The sequence below is a fragment of the Aspergillus japonicus genome (genome assembly GCF_003184785.1).
Source record: "Aspergillus japonicus CBS 114.51 unplaced genomic scaffold BO86scaffold_6, whole genome shotgun sequence".
In the NCBI taxonomy this organism is placed as follows: Eukaryota; Fungi; Ascomycota; class Eurotiomycetes; order Eurotiales; family Aspergillaceae; genus Aspergillus; species Aspergillus japonicus.
Window position 1 is genome coordinate 493,044 of NW_020291643.1, and position 22,900 is coordinate 515,943.

The following is a 22,900-nucleotide window of genomic DNA, read 5'->3' on the forward strand; positions in this document are numbered from 1 at the left end:
TTAGTACTAAGTCATAGTCGTTTCCCGGTCGAACCGGATTCGAAAGAATCATGGACTGCGGACGGAGTCACCAGTAGGCGGGAGAGAAACAATGGGTGACTCACTCATACGTTGGTCTGACCAGTCAGTCACTGGACCTATCGCGTGGAGAGAAGTACGGAGTATTCTTGGGGATTGATCGTGGTACTAGGCTACAGAACGGACCCATGCAAAGCGCCCTCCGTCAGAGTTACTGAGTAAGTTGATTAGAACATAGCTCTGCAGGCAGGAGTGCAGATCTCTCCCGAGCCTCTCTGCTCGCTGGCGTGGGCCTCAGCAAGCACACGCCTTCCTGGGAATAATCCCGAGTATCGTAGGTGGCATGCACAACGCGGGCGGGTGAAGACTATTCGAACCTCGAGCCACTTTTCTTGAAGTAAGGATAACTAAGGGACAACATGTTGGACCGTGCTCTATCTCGGTATCTGTGTCTTCCTGCACAGTGACACAACAAACTCATCCCCCTCCCTCTCCCCGCGCCCGGACTCGATCGGAACTTCGACTCATCACAAAAGCATATCATCGTGCCCCGTATATCGCGGGTTCCTGATATCTCCTCCGACCTCTACACGAGATAACCGCCGGATGAGAGAAATCTGCCTGTTCTACCTACTGTATGGATGGATGCGTGGCCTCGGAATGAGGTCAATCCCACCTCTGAGATTGGCCGAGCCACAGCTTCGAACGGCTAGTCTAGTCCCCGCCGGGCTTAGTGCTGCTGCGTTGGGAAAGGTGCAGCCTTCAATGCCGCCCTGCAATTCGAATCCTGCAACAACATCGAACTGTACTGCTGTCCCCTGTCTGCAGCCTAAAAAAGGTATACTCCTAGGAATTGAGTCGCTAGACTACTCTTTCTGTGAATCAACTACCGCGTTATCCCAGAGTATGCACCGATGCACCGATGTAAGGGAGAAGACGGTGTACAACCCCGAAGCTGTTATGAGTACAATGGCATTGAATGACAAATGCACTTCCAGGGACGGCGATATCTCCCATCCGCCGACAATGGATCCCCGCCATCAAGTCAGGAAGCCCACCACAAAACTACAAGTATACCAGTCATCCTGAGTAGACAGACCAGCCGATCATCACAATCCAGAATCATGAAACAACAGGTTGATGAAACCAGATCCCAGAACCCAACACTTCCGAATCATGACTATGGCATACAATCACGCAATACAAGCTCCTCCACCAGCGAACCCCAACCCTGATATACGAAGGTGATCCAAACCAACACCTCCCTATCCGACTTTCAAACCGTATGACCACCCCCCAGCACGATTCCTCCACCTTCCATGATGCGATAGAAGATCTTCAAGCCCGGATCCTTACCCTTCCGGGTATAAACAATCTCGACCGCTCCACCGCGGTGGCGAGTTACGTAGTCACCACGGCCCTCAGTACCATTCTCATAGCAAGAGCACCGCAACATGCGGTAGAACAATTCCACCACCACACGATAACTCCTCCATACGTAACCGTATAATCAGGTAGGCATGGCAGCCTGTGCCCTGTGGCATACTTACATGCATGGCGCATGCATGCATGTACATGTGATTGGTTACAAAGAAGCGGTAAGGGGAGAGGGACAGCTGGCCAGGGAGGTTCGAGGACTAGGTAGTTAGCCGGGCGCTGATGAGTTGAACAGATTTCTTGGGAGGTCTATTCGTATCAGCCAGCAATCACATTGTGCTTCTTCTCTGGCTCTCTCAGCAGGAGTGGGCTCGAGTCCTATAGAATAGGAGGGAAGGGTGGGCATCGTGGTATCGGCAATTGAACAAACCCGACCACCCCCCAACAAGACCACGTGCAACTCATTCAGCCATGGATAAGGAATGGAAACAAGTACTCGAACTTACCACATATCAAGATGATACGAGCAGCATGCGCCTCCTACCATTTCCCCTGTGTAAATTAGCACCTCAATTGACCTCCAATCTCAAACGCAGTACGGAGGTCCTCCGTACGAAGTAGATCTGGCATCTTTCCATCGCTCTGCCTGAATCATTCTTCCAACATCGGTGACCCATGTGACTTGCGTCGTAACTCCCAAATCCTACCTTCCATTCCCGCTATCAGCAAGATGCTAACTCCCTTCAAGTAACAAAGTTTCGAGTCTCCCCCTTTGAATGTCAAGATCTTGAGATCTTGCATGGGAAGGTTGGGCGCAAGCAGAGGTACAATTTACCGATACTGCGTACCCGTACCCGTACCCGTACCCGTAATACCAATCTTCCAGGCACTAGACTCCATTCAGAAAAGCTCAGGGTGGAGCGCGCGGCGGGCTTACTACACGATCGGCCCTCCGCCACAACTAACGAACGCAGAGCCCCATTGGCCAATGCGGACGACGACTTTTTCTCGTGCCAAATGGGGGGACCTGCACCCCGCAATCATGGATCTATTGTATCGTATCAATGGGCGGGCTTGGTACTGTACCTACTGGTAGCCGTCCCTACACTACCTACATCGGAGATACTCTAGTTGAAGCTTGCAGATACTTTGAGGTCATGTGCTACCCAATAGTGAGGTCTGTGGCCCCTTGCTGAAGATTGAGGGAATCATGACTATCTCGATCTATGTGGTCACATGATACGTCGAGAAGTTGACCCCCTCTGTCGGGGGGAAGCGGAGCTGGGGGTCTCGGGCAATAACTATGGATATCCTCACAAAGAGAATTGGGAAGATATCGCCACCCGGAGACAAGTCGCCCGCAATCTCGGATCTTTCTGCCCGCTCCGTTGCGCAACCGCGGATCATCTCATCGTTTTTTGGGACATGAAGACAATTTAGGAAAGGGAAAAGGCCAGGTGGCCAGTATATGAGTGGATTGGTGAATTGACTCAGCGATAAGAGAACCTGAAACTCCAAACAAATACACAAGACGTGATGGTATCAAACAGATATTCGTAACAAAATCTCTCTCTTGCGGGACTTTCAGCCTATCTTCCTCAGGTGATGATCCAATTCAGGTGCCAGGATATGGTTCTATCTTTGGAGTGGTCGGTTTCGGCTCGGACCTGGTCCAAATCGAAAGCCTGGACTTGCTCCGTTTAGGTTTCGAGATTGACGACTCCCCGGGGGTCTCGTTCTCTTGACTCTCCTGGCGATCTTCTGCAGCGGGGCTGGTGGCTGCGGCTGCTGTATGGCGTGCATGTTGTGCCTCCTCGATCCCCTGTCGGATTTCCGTGGCAGACGCTCCCTGCGGCGCGGTGGTGGTCAAGGTCTCCGTGGCCCGGATTCTGTCTTGGTCCGTGGAGTTCTCGTCATTCAACTTCTCGATCTCTGCTTCAGTGACTAAACGCTCGTTCTCCAACCGAACCTCACGGCCGCGCTTGTGGCAGTACCAAAGAACAAACAATAGGACTGCTGAAGTCAGTGACGAGATAATCTATGATGTAGGATGAAAATGGCAACTTACTGGTCAAAGCCAACGACCATAACACATTGAGCCCCAGCACGGCCGGGAATCGCGCCCGGAGAAATGCCACAATCGAGCGTAGCATCCCAACCAGCGCGGCCGGTTTCCCCACCAGCTCTTTCAAGGTCGGCACCTTGATGCCCATCTTGTTGGCGGCCGCGGCTGCTTTGCCCACATTCTCGACGTTGAGGCCGCTCTGACTGGCTTTGGCGGTGGCCGCCGCGAGCACCTCCGGCGCCAGAGTCTCCGTCCACTTCTCGGGCAGTTTCTGGATCAGCTTCTGGATGAACCCGGGCAGCTGGGAGTACGTGCTCTGCAGCTGCTTGTTCCCGTTGGTGAGCAGCATCTCGAGGTCATGGTAGGCGGTGGGCACGCCGTTGACGAGGTCCTTGAAGATCAGGGTGAACTTGCGCAACAACTCCCGCGTTTCATTGCTCATCGAGAACACGCGATTGTTCTCTGCTGCCAGGTTCAACCGCTCCAAAATCTCTGTCATATCTTCCTTCTCCTGGTCGACTTCAGTTTTGTCCGTCTCTGCGGCCTGCTGGGCCTCGCTCGGCTTGTTGTCTGCTTTGGTAGGCGCTTCATTCGTAGTTGCGGCTTCCTATAAGGCAATTGTTAATGCACAGAAACAAATACAAGACGCACCAAAGTGCATGATGATACTATACCTTTTTCATGACCGTACTCCGTCGCCGCAGCCAATTCCACGGACCCTTCCTTTGCGGCGGCGAGGAACTCTCAACCTTGGCTGCTGCTGCTGCTGCTGCTGCTGCTGCCTCTGGCGCATTCGCACCAGCCGCACTCCCATTTCGTTCGGTAGTAGAAGCAGTAGCCTCCCGTGCCTTGCGTTCCTCCTCCCCCAGCTCCCTGCCGTATTCCTCCACCGGGGACACCGGGGACTGCGCCGCGGGAGGCTCTTGGACCTCCGTCCCCACCGGCGAGACGGGCGATGCCTGGCGATTCAGTTCGGTAGCTTGTGGGGCGGGTTCTTGGCTGCTGTTCGCAGGATCATTCATGATCCCGCGTAGAAAGGCTTCATCCTCGTCCGTCAGTACTGGGTCATGGGGCTGGGGTGGTGGTTGTTGTTGTTGTTGTTGTCGCATGGACGCACGCCTCCAGGTTTTGAATTGCTGCATGATTGGGACTTATCGCATATTCTTTGGACTATGTTATCAAATGGTTGGAGTACTAATTTTCTTTGTCGGAGCAAAAAGATCTTAGAACATGCGAGATAGATAAATAGGCAGGATGCGGAAAAGGGAGCCGTTTGCCAGGGGACGCAGGCGGATGGGAAGGGAGGGAGGGAATATGCGTGGGTGGGACAAGGCAAGTATGGAACGGTCTACTCCACTTGCGCGCGTGGAGGATGATCCAGATAAGGATGAACGCTGAGAGTACGGGTGCTTGCTTGATGTTATGCTTGAATCTCGAAGATTTTTATGATGGTGAAAGATTTGCAGGAGAACCCAGCGAAGAAAATAATGATCTTGGACGCGCCAGCCTAGTAATCTGATGAGGGGGGAAGGGAAAGGCGCTCGCTCGCTCGCTCGCTCATGGGCGATTGCGATGATATCACCCTTTCAAGGACCGCGTCACATGCAAGGGTCCCCGCATGTGCCACGCGCCACCGCCACATGCTCGGTGCATGCACCGCCACAATCTGGTTATCCGGCACGATATGAGGTTGGGATCGTCAGTTGGTCTGTTCTCAACTCTATTCTGCACGGACTTTTGCGTATCCGACAAACGAATCTTATTAGTCTCAGCAATCTATGGAAGCAATCTGCATAACACACTCGGAGAGCAACACATTAAAAGCACCCAAAGAGACCCGAAGCGCAGCAAGCATGCAGCCCAGTCCATGTTGCGCTCCTTATGCCAAATGCCTTCTGAGAGCGAGCGCAGTTCTTTCTGCAGTGCCTCCATCCCGGAGACCATCGATGCGGCTGTCTTCTTGTCGTCGATGCTACCACTACTGCTGTTGAGAAAAAGAGCGTCATGCTCCGCTTGGAGCCTGGCTTCTCGCTGGACATGGAAGCGCAGCTTGGTCTCCGCTTCGATGTAATCTAGTATCAATTGGTTTACGTTGCGCGAGTGCCATTCGTGCTGCCACCGGCGGAGCTTTTGTGCGGCTTTCCGAGAGCTTTGAACTCGCCGGGAATTCTGGGACCTGTTTAAAGAGCCTCATCTGCGCTTGCACTGAAGCAACGGGCTTATCATTCCGCATTTGCGGAAGCTCATTCGGCCTTCTGGAATCAATTTGCTCCGTTAGCAGACGGATGCAAGCCCTGAATGGCAGGGTGTCCATCCCACCAGCGAGTAGGGGGGCTGATGCACCACGTGCAACCTTTTGAGAGGTCGTTGGCCAGTATCAACCCCCCCTAGTCGCCGATGACTTTCAATCCGGAGTACAAAACCCGAACGGACAGACCCCTTTCCTTGGATGCTTGACAATATCATGCAGGGCAAAACAGATAATACCGGCATTATACGCTGCGCAGTAGGTCGTCTTCGATAACTATCCCGTTATCTCGATCTGTGACAGGATATGTCCTAAAATCCGACATATGGATGGCATGAAACCCCCCCGAAATGACCTTGACGTCGTCACTGCCAGAGCCTGCCTGCACACTATCCCGAAAAGGTCGAGGATTCTTGACCGATGTTCTGGCCGCAGCCGATGCAGTAGTACTCTAGGGTTTTAGCCAAAAATACTCTCCAAAAGCTTGATTCGGTGCCTACCTGAAGCTTCTCGTTAACCCAATAGAAATCAAAATGGTCTCCGTCTGAGGAGGGTTTTGCCTCCTGGTGTTGTGCAGTTTGTTGAAGCACATGCTCACTCAGGTTCGACAGGACTAGCCATTGATTGTTGGGGTCGATAGTAGTGCCCGGGCCGATTCCGCTGCGTGGAAACCAGCGAGATTAGAATTCTAAAACTAGCTCAACTAGCTGGTAAAAACGGTGCCAGCTGCAGAAGCAGATGCGCACACAGTCAAGCTTTAGGAGTTGAGGTACGGTCTGACCAAGCCCAAGGCGCGTTAGCCATGGGTGGAGACAAGATGCTCAGGCCCGGTGTATAATCGTGAAGACTGACGGCAAAAGATGCTTGTGAGGTAATGCCACCACCGGGTCTCAGGAAGTGCGTCAGAATCGGCTGGAAGTCGAATTCGAAATTCGTAGATGGACTCAAAATCCGACCCCGGATCGGTGTCGATCTCAGGATACAGAGTTGGTAGACCGGGAAAGTGAGTTCTTTGTTGGTTTCGCTGAGGACTGCTGCCTTACAACTCGACTCTTGTTTAAAGCCAGTCGGCAGGCCAGATTGTTTCTGGGGGTTACATAGCCTAGCAAACAGAGACGTCTCAACTGCTGAATAAACTCGTTCCAATACAAAGCGTCTCTCAAGCTCATTGGGAGACACTCAGGGTTGCCAGGATGAGGATGAGCAAAGCAGGTATCATAGGAGACCTTTGATATGACTAAGATGGAGTAAGTGTATCAAAGACCGAAGATATGTTGGTTGAGTTAAACATACACTTAGTATGAGAGGAAGAGATGCTTGCTGGAGGAGCTGTGGGAGAAGATAGGGGACGAGAGAAGGACAGAAGGACTGGATAAGTTGATATCTGAGAATATTCAATAAGCTAGGGCTATCATACAGGGTGAATATGGACGATATGCCGCCTGCCAAGTTCTACAATGTAGGCCGCCTACCACCAGTGAATTACACAATAGCACCTCAATTGAATGATCAGAGCCAATTGACTGAACAACCATTCACTTAGTCTAATTTAACACCCCCTCTCGAGAATTTCACAAGGGACTTGGCTGCCAATCTGTTCTAGGGCAAAATTGTCACTATCCCGGCTCTTGACAGCTGACCCGCCGGCCTCGTGTCGGGTTCGGCCTGTGCCGCTTCTCACCCGGCGCTAGTTGGATCCTGTTAGTCTCTATATAGAAGCTGTAATATGCCCCTGAGTCATCGTCTTTTTTCCTATCCTAACAACAAATCTGCTAACAAACACCGCAATTCTACCTACACTTTACAAAGATCAAACCCCAAGAATGGCGCGCGATACCCCATCCGAGCTCCTAGCCGCCAACCCCCTAGACCTGACCCCCTACGAATCTCTCTACAAGCATTTCCACGCGCACCCCGAACTCTCCAAGAGAGAAAAAGCCACTGCCGAAAGGGTAGCAGCTCATCTTGCGCAGTGGGATGCTTTCGAGATCCACACCCAGATCGGGGGCCACGGAGTCGCCGGGGTCCTGCGCAACGGGCCGGGAAAGGCCGTGCTTCTGCGGGCGGACATGGACGCTCTCCCCGTGCAAGAGATCACGGGATTACCCTATGCCAGCACGGTGACGATGCAGGACGCCAGCGGCGTGGAGAAGCCGGCCATGCACGCCTGCGGCCACGACATGCATATCACGTGTCTGCTGGCGGCCGCCGAACGGCTAGTGCGGATGCGGTCCGAATGGAGTGGAACGCTGATTGTGGTGTTTCAGCCGGATGAGGAGCGCGGGGAGGGTGCCCGCGCGATGGTCGACGACGGTCTGTACGACAGGGTCCCCGTGCCGGATTATGTCTTCGGCCAGCATGTGATGCGCATGCGCGCGGGGAGCGTGGGCTCGCGCCCGGGGACCATCATGGCTGCGGCGGATAGCTTGAAGATCACGCTGTTTGGCCGTGGGGGCCACGGGTCCCTGCCGCATCAGACGGTGGATCCGGTGCTGCTGGCGGCGAATGTAGTGGTGCGGCTGCAGGGGATCGTGAGCCGCGAGATCGACCCCAGTGATCTGGCCGTCGTGACCGTCGGGAGCCTGCAGGCAGGCCAGGCGGAGAATGTCATCCCGGACACCGCCGAGTTGGGTGTGGATTTCCGCTCGGTGAGCGTGGAGACCCGCGACAAGATCCTCGCCGCCATCAAGCGTATCGTCGAGGCCGAGTGCATGGCCAGTGGTTCACCACGGCCTCCGGTCTTCACGCCCACCCGACACTTCCCACCCACGATCAATGACAAGGAAGTCGCGGCGGAGCTGGCTTCTTGCTTTGCGGAGCATTTTGCAGACGAGTTTGACGCCGACACACCTCGGACTAATGTCAGCGAGGACTTCTCAATCCTTGGCACCAGCCAGGGCCGTCCATGCTCGTTTTGGTTCTTTGGCGGCATCGATCCGGAGGTGTGGGACGAGGCAGAAAGCAAAGATTGCCTCCATGAGATTGCTGGCAATCATTCGGCCTCATTTGCTCCGGCGATCCAGCCTACGATGAAGACGGGAATGGACGCGCTTTGTGTCGCGGCGTTGACGTACCTGAGGAAGTAGACCTCCTGAATGTCAGAGCTATGCATATAAAACGATTAATACAATCTCTCCCTCAATCCTGAGCCCTATTGCGTAGAGATGGATGAAAGGATTCCGGGGTTCACTTTGGCAACGATTCATTTGAAGTCGCTGTTTGCGGAGGTCTCATTTTGTTTATCGGCGATGTCGGATGTGGCGGGATAACAAGTGTGAAATCGGATTGAGAGTGGACCAAGTCAATGCAGTCAAGAATAGGCATGGAGTGAATGAGGAAAGGAAGAGAGGGGGGAGAAGAGAGGGGAGAGGGGGAGAGAGAGGCGGTAGACTTATGGAACGAGGCACGAGCTGCGCTATACCGGAAAAGAAAGACATGGCAGAAACCTGCGCTGGAGCCTGGAGCATAGAGAGGTTCATATGCAGACGGTTTGCATACTCAAATGTGAGAAGTAAGAGACTATATAAATGGATCTTGTGGATGCAGAGCCCATGTACCTTGAGGTTTTATACAATCTATCCACTCCATTGCAACTCTCCGATTTCTCCAGGTCACGTCAACTACACCAACAAACCCAGTAGTTACCAAAAAAATCAATAACAGAGAGCAAAGCGAGTTTGAATCGCAGAAGAAATACATTTTCAGTATCGCCCACACTCAGTTCAAGCCCATTCCAACAGCACGCTATCATAAATCCATCCGCGAAACAGCGTCGACTTGGTAATCGTGAACTCCACGGAGTTGGTCCCATTGCGGAGCGCATCTGCCGTGACTGGAAACTCCAGCAGATGCCACTCACCCGCCAAGGTGCCACACCGATAACTACTAGGGTCACTAGCAAGAACACTTGAGCTGATCGTTCCGACGGAAGCCCCATTCACGGAGACCGTAGCCGAGCTCCCTGCGCTAAAACCAGCCAGCGCAACTGACAGGACCGCTGTCCGTCCCTGGGACGTCGAGTTGCGGGGAAGATCGAACTCCACCGTCCACGTACCCAGCGATGACTGTTCGAAGCACCAGTCCTTACTCTGGCTCTTCCCCACGGTGAAAGTCCGGTTGGCTGGGCAGTTGAGCCCCCTCGCGAATTCATGGGGAGCCCCGCTGTAGGCAAAGCCGGTGGCCGTGCGGTCGACTTCCCCAATCTGCCAGATGACCTCGCGGCCTTGCGGAGCCCAAGTCACGTCCCCTAGCCACAAGGCTTCGCCGCTGTGGACGGAAATGTCGTTCTTCTCGAGGACGGTGGTCACTCCGCCTGCCGCGTCGCCTCCAGCAGCGAAGACACGAAGGCCCCATGTGCCCTCGCGGACATTCTCCAAGGTGAAATACCCGTTCTCATCGGCATAGGTCCGGTAGTAGTACCAAGCTCCTTGGTCCAACGTGCTAGTATTGGATTGATTATCACCCAAGAAAACTGCCGCCCCGCTCGCAGCCTGGCCGTCGGAGAGCACGATGCGTCCTCGAAGACTGCCGCGGGAATGGTATCCATGGCTATCCTGCATCCAGTCGTACGGCCAAGCCGCAATCTCCTGCTTAGCGCGAGTTGCCGCATCTTCGATGGAGCCATCATTCTGTCACGACTGTCAGATATGTTGAAGCCGCTGGCTACGGAGAGCATTGTGGGCGAAGCTTACCAGGTACCACAACCACGGACCCCAGGTCTTACCTTCTGGGAACACGTCGCTGCTGACGGCCTGATAGTGCGTTCCATGAATCATGTTCAGCTGCACCGCATCTCCAGTCTGACTTTCCCGGTGCACCAACAACTCCTGCTTCAGATGGTTGCCGTTGAGATAGTCTTTGCCCCCATGAATATACCACGAGCCCACTTGCTCGCCACTCGCCTCTTGGCCACCCAGCGGCCCGTAGAGTCCCCAGAGAGCGGACTGCCCTTCAATTACCGGCAAGAAGGTTGCAAAATCATATTTTGTAATGTACGTGCCGTCAGCTTGCTGCCAAGTCTCATCCTGGATCTTGACGGCATTCACAATGTCCGACAGGGGGGGCAGAGCCTCGTTCCTCTCGTCTGTCCACCCGTGGGTAAAGCTATCGTTTGCAAGCCGCCAGAGCGTACGAAATTCACCGAGAGTAGGTAAGGCTTTGTTCACAAAGTACTGATATGCGCCCGTCAACGTGGGCGTCAGGACCCAATGGAATTCCCCCTCTGTCGCTGTAAAGACGATATCGGTGTAGTCGCCGGTGACTTTGTGTATCCGGGCATTGGTAAGATTCAAGTCGCTTTGGGCTCCATCTGAACCAAAGGTTAGATGTAAACTAAGAGGTACAATGAACGCGGACAGAGGAGAGAAGGAAGGGGGACCATACTGTAGGACACATAGTGACCCCAAGCGTCACCCACAAGGTCAACATTCTTATAGTAGAGCTTGGTGCCATACTGACGACCAATGGTGGCATTCCAGAAGTCATTTCCAATGATAGCCGTTTCATCGTCCACATTGATCAGAAATGGTGGCTTCGGATTCGACCGGGCCACCGGCGAGGCGGACGATAGTAAGCCCAAGGCCAACCCAGTCACGACAGATGCCAACATGATGCAGTTTGGCTCTCTGAATGGGAATCACTGGACTGGATACGGTACCGCTGTATCTTTATGGTCCAACTATTCCCTCTTCCCGCCGCCCGCCAAGCAAGTGAAGGTGCATTGTGTATAGAACGAGCCGGATATGAATTACCCCGAGCTCTCGTGGGGAGGCGCACATGGTGCAGGGCCAAGAGTTGAGCAGTTTGGTTCCCTGCAGGTCCTCCGGCGGAGTGACCAGTGTAATTCGGTGATTGCCGGTTTCCCCCAGTGTTTCCCCGCCTTCCAAGACATGCAGGTGCGTGAACCTGCTTCCCCAGTCTTCTTGGCACGGGTCCTCCGCGAGCGATGCTTGATTGTTCTTCCACCACACAGGTCAGCTGCTTTTGTCGACTCGGGCTAATAAGAGGCGACCTTGGTGAGCTGGAAATGAGAAGAATTGTAAGGTACAGTAAAGAAGATGGATACCTTGGCATGGACTCTGGGTTGGCTCATGACGTTCTTGCGCACATGTTCCGCGACAATCGATTTGCTGTTAACACAAATGTAGAGACATCCTTGTAGCAATAACTCTTGGCGCTAATAGTCTGCTCATAGGTCCAAGATTGCCAGTCCCAGATCTCCTCTATCTTCCTCTGGAGCAGAAGCCTATGCCTCGAATCGGATTCGAATTCAGGATCCTCCTATTCTGGTGAGTGCTTGGCGCGAACGACTTGATGTAATCCCAGTAAGATGAGAGGGCGGAAGTAGGAGCTCCTCCAACTCATCTGTATGGGACATCAGCGATGTCCCGGACTCGATTCGTTCGAGTCTAGCATCGGGATTTGTGTCTGAAGAGAAGAGTTCCGAGCGAATTGGGCGGCGAAGAGACGAAAGAGCTCAGTCAAGCTTGGTCTTTCGACTCGAGAGGCGATTGCGATGACACCCTAGATGATGGTATTATCAGAAGCTATTCCGCCCCACGTGCACCAGGACATCCTCGCCCACTAATACTCACATGTCCTCGAATCGTCGGAGCTGGACACCAGGAACAACATTGTGCTTGAATCGTCTTGTCAAACCCTCTGACCTCATATTCTGAAAGTTTGCAGGTCACAGGCAGACCATATTTGGCGATAGCATGTTTGCCTGTAGCCCGCCGTCTTGAGTCCGCGATCATTGCTGGCAAGCAATCGTGGGGCACTTTCGAAGACGATTGCTTCGTCGTGCATTGCTGGCAATTGACGGATGTGTGTTCAACGATGAATATGCAAGGGGTGTAAGCGCCGGGCTTCTGTTTCTCCCGTAGAATGGATGAGGGCTAGAACGGGTCTGATGATGGCAGATTGAGATAGCACGACCTAAGGAAGCTGAAGAAAGTTATGCAGATGTTTAGTTGAATCGAGTTGGAGGGGATCTATCCATGATTGCGTGCGATAATAGCCAGTCAACAGCTCTAGATGAAAGCTGCCGAATGGTGTACCAAGCACGAAAGGCCTTTAGCGACGTTTGTAGAGAGGCAACATGGAAACAAGGCCAACACGCCTTCGCTTGCCAGCGCGCTTACCTGCGATCCATCACAGCCATAACCCTCCCAACTGAGGGCCGCCACCATATATACAGAATTTGTACAGATATAACGAAGGCATACATTAAAGAGAAAAAAAGAAACAGAAAAAAAAGTTGCCTGTTCTCATCCCCAGGACGGGGTGTATTAACCTATTCCGATTTCCGGACAACCACCGTCGCCCTCCCCAGGATTCGAACGCAGGACCTTCCGTATATTTGCGCGCAACAACTTGCCCACTACGCTATCGGCCCCGCAGGCTTACCAGGCTCAACCGACTTTCAAATATACCCTACCTGCGCTGTAACCTAGACAAGTAACTTTTGTGCGAGAAAATGCCGAAGTAGCTGGGGTCAGATGTCAGCCCTACGCTGAACTTCGTGACGATGGGGATTTTGATACTGGACTTAAATCAGCCATTCTGCTTGAATCGGGTAATCGAATATAGTCAGTCTTGCTACACTACATCTTCCTCAGTCTCAGTTAGAGGCAGAGAATCTCTGGTCCTAGCTAGGCTGCATCATTTTGCACAACTCTACTTGTTTATGTGACCATCGAAGTACTTCTCCACTTGTGCCACTTTCGGAAACTTCCATCTCTAAATACTTCAAGTATTGACCCTCCGATGCTTACTACAGCGAGTTTACGAAGAGCTCAACACAGGAAGTAGATAATAGATCAAGATAAGATGAAGATGAAGCGACAAAGTTGCATTCGCATGAAGACCAACAGATCGCTTGCAAGCAGTCTAGAATATCTATACAGCAATGAAATAAACACCTTCAAAAGCCAACCCAGTATATACCAAGACATAGAACAACATCATAACCATCTCGCTTTCTGGGCCATAACAGGAGAGGCCCCAGACCCGACAATGAACCTCTTTCCCCCTCCATGCCACAGAACCAACAATCAATATGGTATCACAGATCGGGTGAATCGGTTTCATACCGACGTAGGGTTGCGCAATATAGCTGTCGGGTCGAAGCCCTTCTTACCACCCCCCAGGGCCGCCGGGGCCACCGGGACCTCCAGGGCCTCCAGGGCCTCCAGGACCACCGCCGGGGCCGCCGGGGCCGCCAAAGCCTCCAGGGCCACCAGGGCCACCAGGGCCACCAAAGCCTCCAGGAGGCCCATCAGGACCGCAGCAGTCACCACAGCAGCAGAAGCAGTCAAGGCAGCAGCAACAACTATAAAGCATGTCAGCATAGTCCCGGGTATGCAGTGATCATTGGTCGCTTACTCGTCGCCAGGCCCAGGGGGGGGACCGCCACCACGCAACTGCATGTTCATCTGATTATCGGGCGTCTATGTCGCATGGCGTTAGTTGTACTCTGATCAATTGCGAAGGAATTGTGGTCCCACGTACGGGCTGCTCAGCAACAACAGCGTTGGTGGAAGGAGACTCGGGGCTCTGAGGTTGGACCATGGTCAATGTGTTCGGATCCCAAGTAGTCTGGGGCGCCGCCTCCTTCTTGGAGGAGCTGAACCAGCTGAAGAGACTGCCGCCGAACATTGTGTCAAGGATTTGTTCAAGTTTGAGTATGTATCTGTGATGTAGTGAGTTAGGACAAAAGAGAGGCGATTGCAGCGAAGGGAAACGGCCTTCATTTTAAAGGGGAGTATTAGAAAGTTGTAGAGGGAATCAATGGATCCTCGCTATAAGGTTGACCACTCAGCGAGCTGTCTGACATCTACTATTTACGGCGCGCCACACCGAGTATGGGGCGAGCCATACTTCAATTAGTTTGAGTGTCCAAACTGGTGCGTTGGCGTAGCAGCTTTCATCTCTTCTTCTCGGCCCAGAATTGGGTGAGGGTCATCGTTGTGGATCCATCCGATCGAGGCGTACGTATACTCCGTTAGGCAGACAATTTGTCCACCGCATGGATGATTGTGGCTGTCAACCACGTTTCATGACGTACTGGGCTGAAGAGCCATCGAATGTAGTTTAAGATGATATCGTTTTGGCTGCACGGTGACCTGTTGTGATAGCACCATATTCATGCATGGAAAAAGGGGGTGTTGTTGGCTGTAGAGCTTGTCCCGAAAAAGCTTCGCATGAGGGATGTCTCGGCAAATTTGCCAAGATATATAGAGTGGAAATGCTCATTTTTCTGCAGCCTACTAGACCGATAGATCGACCGGGTGACTTTCAAAAGGAGCCTGGCTAAGCCAATGGTCGCTCCATTCCAGAATGTCGAGCCGTATAATGTGAAAACCTTGGGGAAATGAATTTATGCGGATAATGGGGGCGGTATGCATGCTCTTAGAGGAATTCTTGGAGCAGTCGCCCGATGTTTCATCACAATCGAGGTCTATCCATCAGCGTAAAATCCATGTCTCAATAAGAGTCTAGATTTTAAGGCGCAGCACAGTAACCAAGTATGGCTCTAAACGGCCGACGCGTAGTCGAAGTATCAATCAGTCTCAGCCACAGTGCGATGTCGGGGGCCTCGGGGCGAGCCAATGACTAAGCGGCATATAGAAAGACCATCTCATCGTCCCAACAGGAGTGGGCAACAGTAACGAGCCAGGGACAAGTACGGCTTCCTTGGACCCTGTGATTCATGATTTTTCGCACGGTGGCTTGCGTGGTCGCCAGATCTGTATTGAGGTGGCTCTACTTCAGACTTGTAGCAGTCGTGGGGCGGCAATAAATTCTCTACGGCAACATCCTGCCCAAGTCGTTGATATGCCCACAATACTGTTAAAACGTGCCGATCATAGATGCAAGTAACGAAAACATGCGAACGATGCCGTCTTTTGTAAAGTCTATAGCCATCGAAATTGATTTATGCTTGTTCGACCGGACAGCTAAGTGAGGTGGGTGGCCAACAAAAGTAGCATCGGTGTTAAGATAGATGGTTGATGAGTCTAGTTGTTTGTATGGGGTGAAAGACAGGGCCAGCCCGCAAAGCAGCCAACAGCAAAGATTAGAGTATGATTTTTAGGAGAACAGCTGCTGCTCCACGTCAGAAGAATAGGGTTCCGAGGGCAGGGCTTTGTAGAGCTTCTGTTTGGTCGGAAAAGGGTCCCCAGTATCAGGGTGTCTGTTCGGGATGCACAGACCGAATTCGCAGAAGCTGGTATATAGCATCCGTGCAATAGCACTTGGTGATTTTAGCTCTCGGTCCAGAATTTGACTGGGAGCTTTCAATGAGCTTTCAGTGAGTCTGTTGCCGTCTAAGGCAGAGTGACTAGTGTGTATCGACAGGACTAGTAGAATATTGGGCAACGGAGCCAAAGAACTGCAAAATATATAGAGCGAGGGAAAATTTGGCAGCACGTTTCGCTGTAAAGATGATCGTCCAATGCACAGACGAGCTGGCCTTTCATGGTCGAACCTACCAAGAATTATCGGTCGCTTCGAAGTGAATGTGTAGTTGGGTAGTGTGACTTAATCCACGACCTCGATTCCAAGCGATGTCAAAGGCTACAACCCTGCGAACTCTGTTAAGGCCATCAGGTGGGGAGAGAAGCAGTTTCTGGGGACTATCCCTGTATTAAAGATAGGGACCATATTCCAAATCATCAGTGCCAAAACATTGAGTCTTAAACATCATAAGACTGTTGTCAGCGACATAAAGTTCAAAATCCTATTGATTGAATGCCACCAGTGCTAATTGTTGCTGAAGCGATCTACCAAGTGAAGGCGGACTATAACAAGGCATAAAAGGTCATGGATCACGTGGTGCGGGAGTGGAGGCTCTTCCCTGAACTTCCCGAACCTCAAATCTCAGATTCTGGTCCTGCAATTGCGCGACGATCTAACGTCTCCGGCTCTTGAACCACCCGCCATTGGACCCCCTTCGTCCTCTATCTAGCGACTTTGATCAGTCACTCTCTCCCCTTCTCGTCTTTCTTCTTTCCAAGGGTTTTCAAGATGTCCGCCCCGGCGTCCCGTGCCGTCCTCCGGCAATCGCAGTTCCTGGCTCGCAGGACCGCAGTCAGACACGCCTCTTCCACCTCGGAAGCCGCTTCCAAGGCTGGCGAGGCTGCTTCGTCCACTGCCTCCAAGGCCTCTGAGGGCCTCTCTCGTGTTCAATCCTCGGCTGGTCCCGCCATCTCCAACGCTGCTCAGGGTCTCGGTAACGCCCTGAAGAAGGTTGGTGGAAGAACCGGAAAGGTCATCTCTTTCGTCGAGAGTAAGCGAGCTCCCCTGCCCTCAGGCCTTTAGATGCTATATATCCTTCTTCTTTCTTCCTGGCTGCTGTGGTACGACAGTCAGTGCCATGGCAGCTCTGTTCGCCATAGCCGGATGTGGAGAGGATGCTTTCGGATATCACAAATACCCATGTTCGATCTGTCCATTGCTAATCAAATATCTTTGCAATATAGGCATGATCCCCCCCACCGTCTACTACAGCAAAGTCGGTCTCGAGCTCGCCAAGCTGGTCTTCCGTGGACAGAACATGACTCCTCCGTAAGCGCTCCCCAGACTCAGTCCGGGCCCCGGAGAAGCACCACAGGCATTGTTGCTCACACCGATATCTAGGAACGTCGCCACTTTCCAGGCCTACCTCGAGCCCTTGATCCGCAACCCCACGAACTCCGCTTTCGCTCCCTCGAACATCATTGCCCGGATCCGCAACGCCAACAAGAAGGAGCTCGCCTTCGCCGGTGTCACCGCCGCGGAGGTCATCGGTTTCTTCACCGTCGGGGAGATGATCGGTCGGATGAACATCATCGGCTACCGGGGAGAGCCTGAGCACGCCGGACACCATTAGATAAATACCACGCAGTTGTGCCTTAGCCTGTCTTCCTTCCCTTTTACACAAACAATCCCCCCCCGTTTCCTTTGTGCGCTGTACTATTGTATGATAGACGATGGAATTCAACTGTTGTCTGAGGTGACTGGTGTACTCGTTTTTTTCCCTCTGTCAGTGGAACATGTTTGCTTTTGTTTCCAAAAAGTGTTTGGGTATCAAAAGCCTTGCTGGAAGTGTGTGCGTCCGGTTAGAAGATAGACTTGTTCCACCTGCGCTCGAATGTTCTTAGATATCTTTTTGAATTACATGTGCCTTGTTCGAAGTGACAGTTTTCCGGATCAACCCTATCGCGACCATCGTAGAAAGAATCTGGTTGCAATGAGGATTCCGAGCACGAAAGGGATATCAAGGAGATAAGAACGATGGGCCCACAAAGATAACCGCCATATGATAATGTACGGCGTCTATGAGAGCGGTTCTACCTCGCCACCGTATCTCATTTCTTCATCTTGAATTGTCCGTAACCCCCTATCCATCGAGTCCACTAAGCATAATCCCGTAGAATGGACAAACTAACCATCGATTGTGAACTTCTGTGATGGACAAACCGAAAGCGAAGCCTCAGGAAGAGAGGCCAGGCCCCTCTCTGATTGGCCCGTGCGGGAGAATTGGAACATCGAACTTTTTTTTTCCCGGACAACCACAAAAAAAAGCCGCGGAGGAACCTGACCAACTCCAACGGTCATTTTCAAATAACAACGAGCAACAAAGGGGCGCGCATATTCTCGAGCCCTCGATTCTGCCTAATAAAACCCCTAGTCGCAGGGTCTTGTAAAATCGCGACGCAAGAAATGGATGCCTTCAAGCTCTTGACGCGAGCCACCAAATTGAAGACCGGTACCGCTAGTAGTACCCTCTCTTCAACTCTGCCCTCTAAAGGCAAGGCGCAAACCCCCCAGCTGTTCCACGCCTCGGAGGCCGAGGAACTGCTGCGGAAGGATGGTGGCGTCAGCGCCAGCGCGAGCAAAAAGCGCAAGAGAACCCATGCGCCGGCCGCGGCGTCGGATTCGGAGGATGATGATGATGACGACGACGACCTGCCAGGGTTAGATTTCTTCGGCGCAGGCAAAAGCTCGGCCTCAACGGCCAAGAAGGAGCGGGCTGCGGCGGCCAAGGAGCAAGAGGTGGAGGAAGAAGAGGAAGAGGGCGAGTCGATGGATGAAGTACAGCGGCGCACGATCTTGAACACGCACAAGATTAAGGTCACGGACATGCGGGACCTGGAGGAGGTGCAGCAAGCGGCGGCAGCGCCGGCGGCGGCGGAGGAAGGGGATGAGTCCAAGAAGAAAAAGAAGAAGAAGAGAAAGCAAGAAAAAGAGAGCTCCTCGTTGGCGCAACCGCTCACGAAGAAGGAGCTTAAGAAGGCACGCCAGTTGTTCCCGCAACCTTTGGTCTCGTTCAAGGAGCTGCGCACCAGGTACAACATCTCTCGCCGGCTGGCGGAGAACATCGCCGAGCAAGGGTTTACGGTCCCCACGGAGGTTCAGTTGGGGAGCTTGCCTTTGTTGCTGGGGGATCAGTCGGTTGCCCAGAAAGCGGGTACGACGGGCACTGTTGAGCCTGATCTTCTGGTGGTGGCGCCGACGGGCAGTGGTAAGACGTTGTCTTTCATGATCCCCGTCATTAACAAGATTGTTCGACACCATCACCAGCAGCAGGAGGAGCGTGGTATCTTCGCTGTTGTTGTTGCTCCGACGAAGGAGCTTGCGAGTCAGATCGTCAACGAAGGACGGAAACTGGCGCTCGGAACTGGTGTCAAGATCACTCTGATGAAGAAGGGTATGCGCTTTGTCGAACGCGACGATGAGGGCGCCGACGCTAAGGATGTTCTGGATGAGCAGAGTGAGGAGGAATCTTCTGGATCTGAGGACGAAGAGCAGGAGACGGCGAAGAGCAGCAAGGGGAAAGCCCCCGTTACCAAGAGTGACGTCCTCGTCACGACGCCATTGATGTTGGTTAATGCACTTTCGGCAAACAAGACCAAGCCCATGGCGACCTTGCCTTTGGTAAGGAACATTGTCCTGGATGAAGCCGATGTCCTGTTGGACCCTCTCTTCCGCGAGCAAACGCTCGATATCTGGCGAGCATGCACGCACCCTGAACTCCGGGCAAGCTTGTGGTCTGCTACCATGGGCTCAAACATCGAAGACCTGGCCAAATCTACCATCAAGGAGCGCAAAGATATGTTGAGCACGACTAAGTCTTATCCTCTCCTCCGTCTCGTTGTGGGACTGAAGGACTCCGCTATCCCGAACATCAAACACAAGCTGGTCTACGCCGCAACAGAACAAGGAAAGCTGCTTGGTCTCAGACAACTCCTCCACCCTGCGGCAGCAGCGGCGTCAGATGTTCGTCTTCGACCCCCCTTCCTCATTTTCACCCAGACTATTCCTCGTGCCATTGCCCTCCACTCCGAACTGCGCTACGACATTCCGGCTGAAGCCGGTGGCTCTTCGCGCATCGCCGTTCTTCACTCCGATCTGTCCGACAACCAGCGGTCCGACATCATGAGACTGTTCCGCAAGGGCGAGATCTGGATTCTTGTGACGACCGATTTGCTAGCTCGTGGTGTTGACTTCCGAGGCATCAATGGTGTGGTCAACTACGATATCCCCAATTCCGCCGCCGTGTACGTCCACCGTGTCGGACGAACAGGCAGAGCGGGCCGTGAAGGCGGCATCGCAGTGACATATTACACCAAGGAAGATATTCCCTATGTCAAGAGTATCGCCAACGTCATCGACGTCAGTGAGAAACTACGCGGGACCACGGAGGAGAAGTCTGTACAGAAATGGTTGCTGGACGCGCTCCCCGACCTCAGTAAGAGAAGCAAGCAAGAGTTGAAGAAGCACGGTGTCAAGGCCCGACAATCCAAGAAGGACGGCAAAGAGGACAAGAAGACGAGAATCAGCACCAAGAGTGGTTACGAACGACGGATAGAGAACAAGAGAAAGGGCGCAATCGAAGCCAGCCGAACCAGGAAGACCGACCCACAATCGGCCGCTGCAGATGCTACCAGCGACAACGAGGCCTGGGATGGTCTCGACGACTAGTGCGCATCCCTGTACCAAAAGCAACTTTTCCAATCAAACTACTCACTTACGATTCCCCCCACCTCGCGAACCCCTTTCTTGGTTTCTTAGAATTCATGTATTATTGCTTTTATTCTTATCGTCAGGCTGCTCGATCAAATTCCTCTTCAGCCGTAGCAACAGATACTCATTGTCCAGCTTTCCTTGCTCCTCCAAGACCCCCTCCAGCTCATCCCCATCCCGGTCGAAGTACACTCCCCACGAGCCGTCGTCTTCCTTGACCGCGACAAACTGCCGGCTCCCCTCCAGCGTCAAGGTCGTCTCATCGTCCACCCAATCCCACGGCCCGATCACATGCTCGCAACTCTGCGTCCGGTTCCCATACTTGAGCTCATGCGTATCCTTATCCGCGTAGATCCACCCCAACATCGGCGGATTGTCCGAGATCGACGTCGCGACGCCGAGCCCGCGCTTCAGATGTTTCATGTGATCGAACTCCGGGTACTCGATGTAGAATGCTTGGGCGGTATGCGCGGGGGTTTCTCGTTTCGTGGGATCGGGGTCGTCAAGAAAAACCTTGATTGTTAAAGTAAGAGGCAATGTTAGCTAGCTCATATCGCAGCGCGACGACCTTTGGTGCGGGGAAAAGACAGGATTCCCAACCAAGCCTAACTATCCAAACCGGAAGGGCGCTGACTGACTGACGACGACGAACTTACCTTGAAGTCCCGCAAAACCACCCGTTTGCCATGTACCTCCGGATCCTCGATATTGTGCGGCGGCGCGGCGACATCGATGTGGAATTTGGCCATGCGCCGCTCGTCGTTCTTGCGCTCGTTGGCTTTCCGCTGTTCGTTGGAGGCGAGAGACACCCCCGCTACGGTGGGGATGGCGGACAGAATGAGTAGACCGATGACCATACTGAAATGGAATGATCTGGGTTCTTTTCGGTGATGGCGATTGTGTTCGAGAAAATGGAATATTAGAGAGGCGTAGGGCAAAAGAATTTAATTCAGTGAAAGGATTCAATTAATGGCCGGGATTAAGGAAAAGCTGGGGGAAACACTATTTTTGTAGCTAAGGAGCGGGGATCGAACCCGATAGTAAGTGGCACATCGTCATATGTCATCGGTGGCTGACGGGGAGTGGCGGTGAGTGGCTGGCTTATCCTCCGCCGTACCTCCACTACACTCCGGAAACTTCTCCGGTGATCGTTCGGGACTTGGCCCGGTGCGTTGCACGAAGTATACATACATAACCACTATAAATGTACTATTCGACTTCGCTTTGCAAAGGATGCCTGAGGAACAGTGAATCAAAATGGACTCTGGATATTGTTCTGTCATTATCTCAGCTCTGCCTCTACCCCAAGACCCTACGCTCTCACTTGCTCCAAGGCTTGAGGATCGGTCATACGCTTGCAAAGCAGCAACGGCACGGATCGACTCTTTAAGCTTCCTACGCTTTATCAAGTTCAACTGGGGCACATTCCAACAATACTGCAATGCCCTTTCGTGGTTTGCACCAGACATTGGCTCTTTATTACGGGCCTAGTACATCTGACCGAGGGCTCTCTCTTGCAATATGTAAGTAGGCGACGAGAGGCTGTCAATCACCATTTCACGCCTAGATCTACTTCTCAAGCCCACAAAGCTCATGTTTGGGAATTCAACAGAGTTCTGCTTTAATGAGACGCGCTTCGAAATCGAAGGTGTGCTGGATAGCCGGGACCACCCGCCAAAAGGTGACTTCACCTCCAACACAAGAGACCCACAGTGCTGGCAATAGTGTGGTACAGGAGCGATGGGGGTGCTTGAGGGCCGTCTAATCATCATGCTAAACAGAAAAAGCCCTCTGTGCCGGAGAAGAAAGTCTCATACCCTTGCAGCACATGCAGCTGCCCCCTGAATGCAGGCTATTCTCTGGTTGCAAGGTCACGACCTTATTTTCCTCGCGAGACAGCGCAGGACTATTCATACTTCCCACATGAAATGCTCTGCCTAGGCCAAACTGACGCTCGGATGCGGAAAGAGTGCTTTACTCATGACCAGACAATCAGGGCAGAAACATCGATACCGTCCCAGGCAATATCCACTGGCCCGAGATAGTGACGAAGTTGTTGCGTGGCTCGCGGTGACAAGCCCTGATATTCGAGCAGGAAATCTGTACATCGAGCTTGAAGAATCTCCAGGCTCCCGCCATCGGGCGCGAGCTTTACTCTGCGTATAAGTGTTTAACCGCTCATC

At 52.8% G+C, this 22,900-nt stretch overlaps 7 protein-coding genes across 7 annotated transcripts; 3 read left to right on the forward strand and 4 right to left on the reverse strand.

Moving 5' to 3' along the window:
* Positions 1-3,010: 3,010 nt before the first annotated feature.
* Positions 3,011-4,602, reverse strand: BO86DRAFT_304834 (uncharacterized protein; the record flags this gene model as incomplete). The annotated part of the gene is made up of 4 exons (XM_025667636.1): positions 3,011-3,408; positions 3,464-4,067; positions 4,135-4,220; positions 4,260-4,602. 4 exons carry the CDS (start codon positions 4,600-4,602, stop codon positions 3,011-3,013), a joined length of 1,431 nt encoding a protein of 476 aa, XP_025531213.1.
* A 2,884-nt stretch (positions 4,603-7,486) lies between these two features.
* On the forward strand, positions 7,487-9,027 carry BO86DRAFT_331705 (M20 family metallopeptidase). Its single transcript, XM_025668755.1, has one exon. It carries the CDS (start codon positions 7,532-7,534, stop codon positions 8,792-8,794), a length of 1,263 nt encoding a protein of 420 aa, XP_025531214.1. The 5' UTR covers positions 7,487-7,531; the 3' UTR covers positions 8,795-9,027.
* Positions 9,028-9,418: 391 nt separating this feature from the next.
* Positions 9,419-11,316, reverse strand: BO86DRAFT_445811 (putative rhamnogalacturonase; the record flags this gene model as incomplete). Its single annotated transcript, XM_025676473.1, has 3 exons — positions 9,419-10,336; positions 10,400-11,016; positions 11,091-11,316. 3 exons carry the CDS (start codon positions 11,314-11,316, stop codon positions 9,431-9,433), a joined length of 1,749 nt encoding a protein of 582 aa, XP_025531215.1. The 3' UTR covers positions 9,419-9,430.
* Positions 11,317-13,736: 2,420 nt separating this feature from the next.
* On the reverse strand, positions 13,737-14,434 carry BO86DRAFT_407151 (uncharacterized protein). Its single transcript, XM_025674240.1, has 3 exons — positions 14,220-14,434; positions 14,094-14,158; positions 13,737-14,040 (listed from the first exon to the last, which is right to left on the reverse strand). Exons 1-3 carry the CDS (start codon positions 14,364-14,366, stop codon positions 13,845-13,847), a joined length of 408 nt encoding a protein of 135 aa, XP_025531216.1. The 5' UTR covers positions 14,367-14,434; the 3' UTR covers positions 13,737-13,844.
* A 2,171-nt stretch (positions 14,435-16,605) lies between these two features.
* Positions 16,606-17,881, forward strand: BO86DRAFT_386288 (F1F0 ATP synthase subunit g). Its single transcript, XM_025671293.1, has 3 exons — positions 16,606-16,998; positions 17,192-17,276; positions 17,349-17,881. The coding sequence occupies exons 1-3, from the start codon at positions 16,737-16,739 to the stop codon at positions 17,578-17,580; spliced, it is 579 nt and encodes a 192-aa protein (XP_025531217.1). The 5' UTR covers positions 16,606-16,736; the 3' UTR covers positions 17,581-17,881.
* A 400-nt stretch (positions 17,882-18,281) lies between these two features.
* Positions 18,282-20,801, forward strand: rok1 (RNA-dependent ATPase ROK1). Its single transcript, XM_025671294.1, has one exon. It carries the CDS (start codon positions 18,414-18,416, stop codon positions 20,673-20,675), a length of 2,262 nt encoding a protein of 753 aa, XP_025531218.1. The 5' UTR covers positions 18,282-18,413; the 3' UTR covers positions 20,676-20,801.
* On the reverse strand, positions 20,769-21,689 carry BO86DRAFT_355151 (uncharacterized protein; the record flags this gene model as incomplete). The annotated part of the gene is made up of 2 exons (XM_025669611.1): positions 21,374-21,689; positions 20,769-21,230 (listed from the first exon to the last, which is right to left on the reverse strand). Exons 1-2 carry the CDS (start codon positions 21,572-21,574, stop codon positions 20,769-20,771), a joined length of 663 nt encoding a protein of 220 aa, XP_025531219.1. The 5' UTR covers positions 21,575-21,689.
* Between the last annotated feature and the right edge of the window lie 1,211 nt (positions 21,690-22,900).

Excerpts from the sequence above, each read along its gene's own strand:
- BO86DRAFT_331705 (XM_025668755.1), top strand. The coding sequence starts at position 7,532 with ATGGCGCGCGATACCCCATCCGAGCTCCTAGCCGCCAACCCCCTAGAC.
- BO86DRAFT_407151 (XM_025674240.1), bottom strand. The coding sequence starts at position 14,366 with ATGTTCGGCGGCAGTCTCTTCAGCTGGTTCAGCTCCTCCAAGAAGGAG. Across the intron at positions 14,159-14,219 it reads CTGTTGTTGCTGAGCAGCCC|ACGCCCGATAATCAGATGAA; the intron begins GTACGTGGGACC and ends CATGCGACATAG. Across the intron at positions 14,041-14,093 it reads CCCCCTGGGCCTGGCGACGA|TTGTTGCTGCTGCCTTGACT; the intron begins GTAAGCGACCAA and ends CATGCTTTATAG.
- BO86DRAFT_386288 (XM_025671293.1), top strand. The coding sequence starts at position 16,737 with ATGTCCGCCCCGGCGTCCCGTGCCGTCCTCCGGCAATCGCAGTTCCTG. Across the intron at positions 16,999-17,191 it reads GGTCATCTCTTTCGTCGAGA|GCATGATCCCCCCCACCGTC; the intron begins GTAAGCGAGCTC and ends TTTGCAATATAG. Across the intron at positions 17,277-17,348 it reads GGACAGAACATGACTCCTCC|GAACGTCGCCACTTTCCAGG; the intron begins GTAAGCGCTCCC and ends ACCGATATCTAG.
- rok1 (XM_025671294.1), top strand. The coding sequence starts at position 18,414 with ATGGATGCCTTCAAGCTCTTGACGCGAGCCACCAAATTGAAGACCGGT.